Here is an 8,822-nt window from a genome sequence, read left to right as displayed (position 1 = left end):
CTCCCCCAACCCCACCCCACTAAAGGGACCCCCAGCACGACAAGCTGGTGGCGGAGGCGGCTGATAAGATTGTGAACCAGTGGGAGCAGGAGATGGAGCAGGTGGCCGCCCGCAACGACCCAGCGCACAGCCGTTGCCGCCCTCTGTTATAAGCGCATATGCTTGCCCCACGCTCCCTCTCAACGCGCCCCTGCTGCCCGCCCGCAACCTCGCCGCCTCGCGCGGCCAAGGCCGCCGGCCGGCGCGTCTTAAAGCGTCCAGGCCGCCTGATAATCTTGGTTGCACCCCTGGCCCCGATCACAGGTGATGGACAATTTGGAAAAGGCCCAGACGGCTTTTGATGACCTGGCAGGTGGGTTGACAAAGGGGGGGTTCGTGCGTGGTTGGCGCGAGGGATGGGTGCGGGCCCCGCATCCTCTCGCATAGCCCCCAGCGCCCTTGGGAACGTCGTCGAGGTCGGTGCCGCTGGTTGGAGGTGCCATCCGGCTTTCGCTCTTCTTCCACGCGGACACCCCGACGCAGCACAGCACGCCGCCGCCCGCTTTCATCGCCCCTCCCCCCCGCTCCACGCCCTCCCACCCCCGGCCTTTGGCCTCAGAGATGCTCGATGGCGAGGAGGGCTTTGCGCTGTCGCAGGGCACGTGGCAGAAGAGCGGCTGGCGGGAGCTCGACGAGCTGCGCAAGTGAGGGGGCAGCACCAAACAACGATCTGATTTTCAAAATCGATCGGCCTCTCACCTCATGCCTTGCGGCCTGAGCCTTGGACCCGCAGCTGCGCCACGTGTGCGACGCTGAGCCGCTAGAAAGGGGTCTGTGGTGCCTGGTTTACCGCCAAGGGAGACTGGAGGCGATTGAGTCAGGCGACTGGAGGCGATGAGTCAGGCGACTAAGCTTTGCTGGGGGGTTGAGCGCCGCTTGTGCAAGGAAGAGGGCGCGCACGGCTCGCAGCGGCGCGCGGCGGCGTGCGCGCCGACGCCGCCCGCCCCTCCCAGCTGTCGGCGACGCGCGTTCGAACGGCATCCCCGGGCGCCTGCCAGGAAGCTGGAGAACCTGAAGGAGCTTCGGGACCTGGTCAAGTCTCTGGGGCGGGCCGGCGGCAAGGGGCCGCTGCGCAGGGCGCCGGAGGAGGTGCGCCGTCGCCACCGCCTGCGGCGGCAGCGCGCCCGCGCGCGCACAGCCCCAGGCTCGCCGCCTTCTCGCCATGCGAGACTCTGCGCTTCGAGCTGCTGTCTGCCCGCTGCGCGGCACAGGTCTTTTTACACCCGTGCTCCGCACCCGCCCGCGCGGACGCCACCACGTTTGCGCTCCGCAGCTGGAGCAGTCGCGGTCGCCCCCGGGCGTGGTCCGCTCGCCGCTGCAGCCGGAGGAGGTGCGCGGCCTGGCGCGCAGCGGCGACCTCAGCCGCATGCTGCCGTCTGAAATCATGCTCATGGCGCACGGCTGGCCGCGCAAGGGCGGCGGCGCGTCGCGGCCGGAGTCGCCGGGCGGGGCGTGGGGCAGTAACAGCGGCAGCGGCGGCGCGGCGGTGCGGGATGCGGCGCGGATGAGCGCAGACCTGGGGTCGATGGACGAGGAGTACTTTTTGCCAGGTGCGCAGCTGTCGTTTTGAATTTGAGATCTGAGCTGTTCCGATCTCGTCGTTGACACTTGCGATCTGGCTCATCCGGCTTGCACGCAGCACTGGGAGCAGGGTTTCGCTCCGCGGCATGCGACACATGCACCAGGCACGTCCTCGCACCCTCTCGCAGGCGCCCACGCCGCTCGTATGCTGCACCGAGTGCGCCGCGCGGAGCGCGCGCTGCTGTCGTATGAGCGCACCGGCTGGCTGGACAACACGCCAGCGCGCATGACAGGCAAGCTGGCCCCCGCTTCCCAGCCGCCGGACGCCCTGCCGACCGTCTCATGCGCGCGCCCCGCTCGCCCGCGGCAGCCGCTCTGCGCGGGGCGTCCGCTGGCCTCCCACTCGCACTCCTCGGGCCGTCCGCATCCACCACTACCAGTTCACACTCCAGAGCCGTCCGGTCGCGACCCGCCCGCCTTCCTGGCACCCACTCTTTTCATCACCCGCTGCTCTGGTTTGTCGTCCCCGCCGACGCCGCGAAACTCCTCCAGGCCGGACGGAGGTCCGCCCGGCCGCTGAGCTTGGGCCGATCATCCTGTGCCTCGACACCAGCGGCTCCATGCGCGGCGCGCGCGAGGTGGTGGCCAAGGCGCTCGCGCTCGAGTGCATGCGCGGCGCGCACCGGCAGCAGCGGGCGTGCTATCTCTACGCCTTCAGCGGCCCGGGTGCGGCGCGGGGCGCGGCGGTAGGGAGCGCGCGCGCGCGCGCCGCGGGCTGCGCCACCGTTGAGTGGTGTCCTGGGAAGGAGGAGGGACGACCGCCCTGGCTTGACGCCAAGCATGGCCGGAAGCCGCAGGGTGGCTCGGACGTCGTGCTGCTGCGGCACCGGTGCGCCTCGGCCGCCCTTGCTGCCCTGCCCTGCCTCACCCACTGCCCCGTCGCCTCACGACGCCGCCGCCGGGGCCGCCGCCGCCGCCGCCGCCGGTACCCGCCCCTGGGCTGTTTTTAAACCGCCGCAGACCAGGTGCAGGAGCTGGAGCTGAAGGTCGACCTGAAGAGCCTCGACAAGCTGCTGGAGTTCCTATCGTGCGAGTGAGACGGGAGGGGGGGGCGGGGTCCGAGGTCCAAGGGTCGTGGCAGCACCGTGCTCCTGAGTCAGGCGTCGGGATGAGGGGGGCGATGTCGGAGCTGCTCTCCACCGGCCCCAGCTCGCTCCGTGCGGCAGCGCCGGGGCTCGGCTGCCCCGAAGGCCGCGCGCCGCAGCCTCGCGAGGGCTGCTGAGTGTTGTATGGGGAATCCCGTCAGGTGCTGCGCGCTCAGCAAACCAGCCCCTCACCTGTATAAATGGCACTGTTTGCATTGGGGGCGCTGGTGTCAGGGCCCCGGCCCCCGTTGACGCCCTGCCTGCGCGTCCCCTGCCGCCCGCCCGCACCCTTGCAGCTTCCACGGCGGCACGGATGTGGACCGGCCGCTGATGCTGAGCTTGGACCGCCTCAAAAAGGCAGAGTGGTGCCAGGTGCGGCCCCCACCCCCCACCGCCTTGCAATGCACATGCACGCCGCTGGCACTGCCCTGCGGCGGCCCCCCCCTGGCGCCATTGCACCGCTGCCTGCCGTGCCCCGCCTATGGCGCTGCACCTTTGGCAAGGTACGCGTCCCACTCCGACTCCCTCACCACTCAACCGCCGCGCTGCCTGCCCAAACCCCCCGCCAGGCGGATATTCTGATGGTGACGGATGGCGAGATCAACCCCCCCAGCCAGCAGCTGCTCGACGACCTGGCAGCTGCCCACGAGGAGCTCGGCCTCGAGGTCCACGGCCTGCTGGTGTCCAGCCGCGCCAACGATACGATGAAGAAGCTGTGCACGCACCTGCACATGTTCAAGTCGTGGACGGCGGTCGGCGCGGAGAGCTGGCAGTACCAGTAGCAGTGCCCTCCTCCTGGCACGGGGCGGGGCCTGCGGCAGGGGTGGTGCTGCTGCAGTAGTGCAGGATCCTGGTGGACGCTTACTGCAGGTACCCGAGCGGCGCGAGGATTGGCAGACTGGTGTTGACAGCGTCGTCTAGGAGGCTTTGAGAGTTGCGAGAGAGTCGAGCGGACGCCCTGCGAGGGCTGCAGTCACACAAGCAAAAGAGGCGCCGACGGCGGCGGTCAACCCATGGGCGCGGCGTTGCTGACCGGCCACCGGCGTGTTGTAACCTCTGCAGGAAAGGTGATGCAAGTCATGCAAAGAGTGGGTGCATGAGCTGAAGAGCGCTTTGCAGGTGTTGACGCCTAAAGGAGCCATCGATGAAGCGACCATGCACCTGGACCCGTCTCGCTTGTGAGACCTGCAAGCCGCCGCAGGAGCCTGCAGGGGTGCTGATGCAGGGCATGCATGAAACATATTGGCCATGAGCGTTGCCCATGGTATCATATGATAACCTGGAGACAGGCACTCGAAAAGCCAAGGAGGGATGCAAGTTACGTGATGAAAGACGCTCACTCGCTGATAAAGGGAATGTTCGAAAATTGCACCAAGAGTTGATTATATGCACCGTTGCGGATGCCGTTCATCTCGCAGACCGCACATACCTCAGCTCGAGCCTCGTCGCGGTGTTGTCTCTCACAAACGGGCCAGGTCTGCAAGCAGCACACGCGCTCGGAGATGCCAACCAAGGCCAAGGTGAGGCCGTGCATGCATGGGGGCCTTGGCTGGTCTGGCGCCCTGGGTGCTGTGCTGTCGCTGGCGCCGCACCAGTTGTTCGCTCCACCGAAGTTGCAGTTGCTGGCCAGCGATACTCGTTTGTGGGGCTGCCATTGCCGCCAGGGACCATGGAGTTTGCTGCTCAGGAGGACCTGCGGCGCTTCTTGGCAAGCGTCAAGGCAGACTACCAGATGTACGCTGAGGAGCTGTGGCGCCACAGCGTGACGGTTATGAAGGAGCTAGCAAACGCCACCGTGGACGACCTGGCAGCCTGTGGCATTGCGAACAGGATACACGCATCCCATATCAAGGCGGAGGCAAGCAAGGCAGAAGAAGGTGAGCCTGCTGTGAATTGAATTGTTGCTCTGCAGACACTGCTTGCATCCGAAGTGGCTGCGCTGGCAGCAATCATGCGACCCCGCAGCAACGACGCTGTTGTATGACGCTGATGTTCTTAAACCCCCTTCTTAATCGCACCTTCGCGGCTCCCGCCGGCGTCGTCATAACGACACAGCAGCAGCAGGTGAACGTGTAGCAACTCTGTTTCGTACCGCCTGCTGCAGCTGCATGCCCACATGCTTCACATGGCATTGCTGCCTCTGTCCAGCTGGCAGCCATTCATATCAATAACCAGCTGGGGCCAGGGCTCCATGGGGTTGGCCCCAGCAGACATTGCTGTTGTGTGTGGATAGGGATGATGGTCAGTGGGAATCTTGGTTGAAACCCAGCTGCACCTTGCAAGCACCCCCTGCGCCCTCCCGCGCCCTCCCCCTGCACGCTCCGTGGCTCCCGCGTGGGCTTCCACCGACGTCCCACAGCAGCAACAGGCGGGTGGCCCGAGCTTTTGCAACGGTGCTTGCGGCGATTCGCCCACCTGGGCTGACTGCCTGCGGCGCTCATGTGCATTTTGCCCTGCCGCATTGAGCAGATTCATCATCCTCATTCCTTCCCGCTGCGTCTGTGCTGCCTTGAACCTCTGTACATGGACATCCCCCCATCCTTTGCTGTTGTGCAGGCATAGCGGCCGGTGAATGATTGTGGCTGACATGGCAGCGTCCGTTTGCGCACCAGCACGTGCGCTGCGGAGGCATGCGGCCCAGCAGCCCGCGTGTCGACGCAGCTCCGCCAGCACCCCACCCAGGCCACCTCATGTTCGCTTGGTGTGCAACCTCCGTCTACCACCGCTGCTGCAGGACGCGGGAGCGATGGCGCGCCCCACAAGGGCCCCGGTGGCTCGCCTAAGCAGGGCGCAGCTTCAGTGACGACTGTGGCTCTGGCGGATGCACAGGTCACTTTGACCTCACGGTTCCCATGCATTCAGGAGGCTGGTTCGGAGGCCGTGGCCTCCCGCCTGGAGGACGCGGAGATGCAGTATGCGATGGAATTCATCTTGGAGCCAGCTCTGGCAGCCATGTCGATGTCGCAGCTGGACACGGAAGCGGGACGCGTGCATGTGGTTGCACAGGTGAGCTTGCATGCCTTGGCAGGCGCTGCTGCACCATGTCAAGCTGTGTGAGTAGCTGGCACAACTGAGGCGCTCTGGACCTGTATGTCCTACTTGGTGCTGTGTTTGCCGCACCATGGACCCTGTACGGCTTGTTTGCATTGCACCCACAGTTCCCCCCACCGCCCAGCAGCAGCCCTTGGATGGTCATGTAATCGCCTCGCTCGGACGCTCGCGCAGATGCTGCAGGCGGCTATGGTGCTCTTCCCCTGTGGTGACCGCCTCCAAGTGGAGCACGGCTCAGTAGCGGAGGATGTCTCCATTGTCAAGGAGAAAGACAACAAGGAGTACATGGGCTACGAGAAGCACGTCCGGGCAGGCAGCTTCAGGGGCCGTGTGGAACTGCAGGTGTTGCGGCCCAAGCAGGGGTCATCTGACATGCTATTCACAGGTGTGCTCTTGCGGTATGATGAGATCTAGCGCTCACCGCACTCTGTTGCTCCTCTTGGATCAGTGCTGCAAACGCCTGCACAATTTGCAGGAGCCATTAAGGTGAAGCTGCCACATGGCATCCTGGAGGGCCACATGGAGCAGGCCAAGAAGGAGGCCTTTGCCATGTGGTGTCACAATGCGACGCAGCAGAGCTACGAGCCAGTGTGGGTGGTTCTAACAGACCTGGACCAGGTGCGTGAGTTACTGAGGCTGATTCGCATCATCCTAGACAAGTTGGACCAGGCTTTTATTGTGTTTGTTGCAGGTGTGTTTCCGTGCACATGGCAACGCTGGTGTGGGCACAAAGCGGCTGCCATCTGTAGCTGCATGCGATATCACACACCCCTCACAATACACCTGCTGTGTGACGCTGCCGCCACAGGTGCTGCGCGTCACCTATGATGGCTACAATCGCCCAGGCGGAGGGGCGCGCGCATATGTCAAGGGGATGCCATGTGCGGATGTGCACGGACAACTCAAGTAAGGTCACATGCCTGGCAGGAGCCCATAAAGCCATCGCTTCACCAATTGTTTTGGCATCACGGGAGCATTGTGTGCTTTGTGGGCAGCGCTAGCGCTGCTGCTGGAGGATTGCATAGTGAGCTTTTGTCAGCATGGCTGTTGTCGCACTTTGTGAGCGCCGAGCTGCCCTGCGATGATGACTGGGTTGCGGCAAGACTGACCACAACCATGGCGTGCACATGCACAGGTGGACGAACACCTACACGCTCTTCACCCGTGAGGGCAGCTTGCGTCGCTGCGCTTGGGGCGCACCCCTAGCTGTTTGCGCTTTCATTGGCGGGCTGCTGGGTGCATCTTCCCCCAGCGTGGCCGCCCTTTGTGAGCGCGCACAGCAGCACAAGGAGAAGACCCAGGAGCTGCTCAAGCTTGCCATGGAGCCGGTGCCCAAAACCAAGAAGCCCAGACTGGAGGACAGTTGAACCACTGCACAGGTGTAGGCGTATCGCCGCAGGGCTTATCTGCATGTTTGTGCAGCCGCTGCCCAAAACCAAGAAGCCCAGACTGGAGGACAGTTGAACCACTGCACAGGTGCGATCGCCGCAGGGCTCATCTGCATGTTTGTGCGCATGTTGTGCATGTGTGAGCTTTCTAGTCCGCTCGTTCAGGCTGAGTAACACCTGTTGATTTGCTCATCTTGGGTTGTGTGCGTGTTTGCTTTTGGGTTCTTGGCCCCGCCTCTGTTGGTCACATCAGTCCATTGTGTGATTTTCTGCGTCGAAGCCCCGTCCTGCACATAAGCGGAACCCCTTCTCAACCCTCTCACCTCCCCCCCCCCTCCGCCCTGTACTCCTCGATCTCGCCCCCATGCTGCAACATGCAGCTCTCCGCCACTGGTGTGCTGCTCATCCGCCACTGGTGTGCTGGTCATCTGCAGGGTGACGGGCAGCAACCGCAGGTCAGCAGCGACGCTCTCGTGCTGGGTGGCGTGTCTGAGCGACTCACTCACCAGTGGCCACAGCTGCGCAGTCGTCGGGCGCGGCTGCTCCAGCTCAAGGCACTTGTAACGGTTCATGCCTTCACCAAGCAAGCCCCGCTTGGGGTTCAACGCGCTAGGCCATAGCGCAGGGGCGGCCGATGGCCGCCCGCTTGCCGCAACAAAATGAGACTGCCTGTACAGAAAATTTACGGGACGGATTGAAGCGGTGCAGCCCAGCGCAGCGCGGCGCGACGGGCCCGAACAGAAAGCAAGACACGCACACGCGCGCGCCGCAGCGGTTGGCGGGCGCCCACCGCCATGAAAACACGCAGCAGCCGTCCCAATTGTTGATAGTGACAGCAAGCACCACCATACAGTATGCAGCATGCCAGCTACCACCACTCAGCTTCAGCTTCTGCCGTCTGGCAACAGCAGCAGGTGAGTCATGCATGGTTGCCAGTTGAGACTTTGCTTCGTCGACCAGACCATGACTCATCGACTTTCCCTGCCATGTTCTGTTGAGTGTCCCTCAGCAAAGCCCAGACAGCCATCAACGTCACCCCTTCCCCCCCTCAAGGAGGGCGGGGTGCTCACGGCCATGTGCAGCCAGGCAGCTGTCTTCCCCGTCAACCCTGCTGCTGCTATCGCGTTGTTTGCAGCCCCCACCGCGGCCGCTGCTGCAGCTGCCGCCGTTGTTGTGGCCCCTCGCCTTAGACACGTTGGTACGCCAAAGGCAATCACACCACCCTTGACCACATCAGGCTGCTGTGGTCGTTGTGCCTACCACGCAGTGTTTTGCGCTCTGAAGTGGTGCCTGGTAATGGGCCAAGGTTTTGCTGCGCTGTTGTTTTTGATTTGCGGCCGAATTATTATGTGACGGTGCCAGATGGCTCCAGAATCGGGCGCCTACAGGACGCTGTAACAATCCCGATCCATCTGCGCGGTCCAGTGTTGGCGGGCGCGCTTTGCTGCATCGCTTCGACGCACGCTGCAGCGCTACCTGCCTCGACGCCCCACCATTGTTAGGGCACTGCGTCTAAGTGTTGTTGGTGTACCCCGGCTATAGAACCTACACCGGGGCTTGTCTCCTCAGATCGTGCATTCCTACTACTCCTAGAGACCAGGTCAAAAGCCTCAGCTTGATCAAAAAAACCCTCAATCAAGCACGTTACTGCACAAAGCCTGGAAGCAGGCAAGCAAGG

At 63.8% G+C, this 8,822-nt stretch overlaps 2 protein-coding genes across 2 annotated transcripts; both read left to right on the top strand.

Moving 5' to 3' along the window:
- Positions 1 to 306: 306 nt before the first annotated feature.
- Positions 307 to 3,487, top strand: MNEG_10989 (von Willebrand factor, type A; the record flags this gene model as incomplete). Its single annotated transcript, XM_014040540.1, has 9 exons — positions 307 to 352; positions 599 to 683; positions 1,038 to 1,128; positions 1,313 to 1,589; positions 1,749 to 1,946; positions 2,113 to 2,286; positions 2,581 to 2,653; positions 3,002 to 3,077; positions 3,275 to 3,487. 9 exons carry the CDS (start codon positions 307 to 309, stop codon positions 3,485 to 3,487), a joined length of 1,233 nt encoding a protein of 410 aa, XP_013895994.1.
- Positions 3,488 to 4,374: 887 nt separating this feature from the next.
- Positions 4,375 to 7,123, top strand: MNEG_10988 (hypothetical protein; the record flags this gene model as incomplete). The annotated part of the gene is made up of 6 exons (XM_014040539.1): positions 4,375 to 4,582; positions 5,440 to 5,711; positions 5,931 to 6,141; positions 6,232 to 6,374; positions 6,565 to 6,662; positions 7,009 to 7,123. 6 exons carry the CDS (start codon positions 4,375 to 4,377, stop codon positions 7,121 to 7,123), a joined length of 1,047 nt encoding a protein of 348 aa, XP_013895993.1.
- Between the last annotated feature and the right edge of the window lie 1,699 nt (positions 7,124 to 8,822).

This window comes from Monoraphidium neglectum, assembly GCF_000611645.1.
Source record: "Monoraphidium neglectum strain SAG 48.87 unplaced genomic scaffold scaffold02546, whole genome shotgun sequence".
NCBI lineage: Eukaryota > Viridiplantae > Chlorophyta > Chlorophyceae > Sphaeropleales > Selenastraceae > Monoraphidium > Monoraphidium neglectum.
This window is presented reverse-complemented; position numbering and strand designations above follow the sequence as displayed.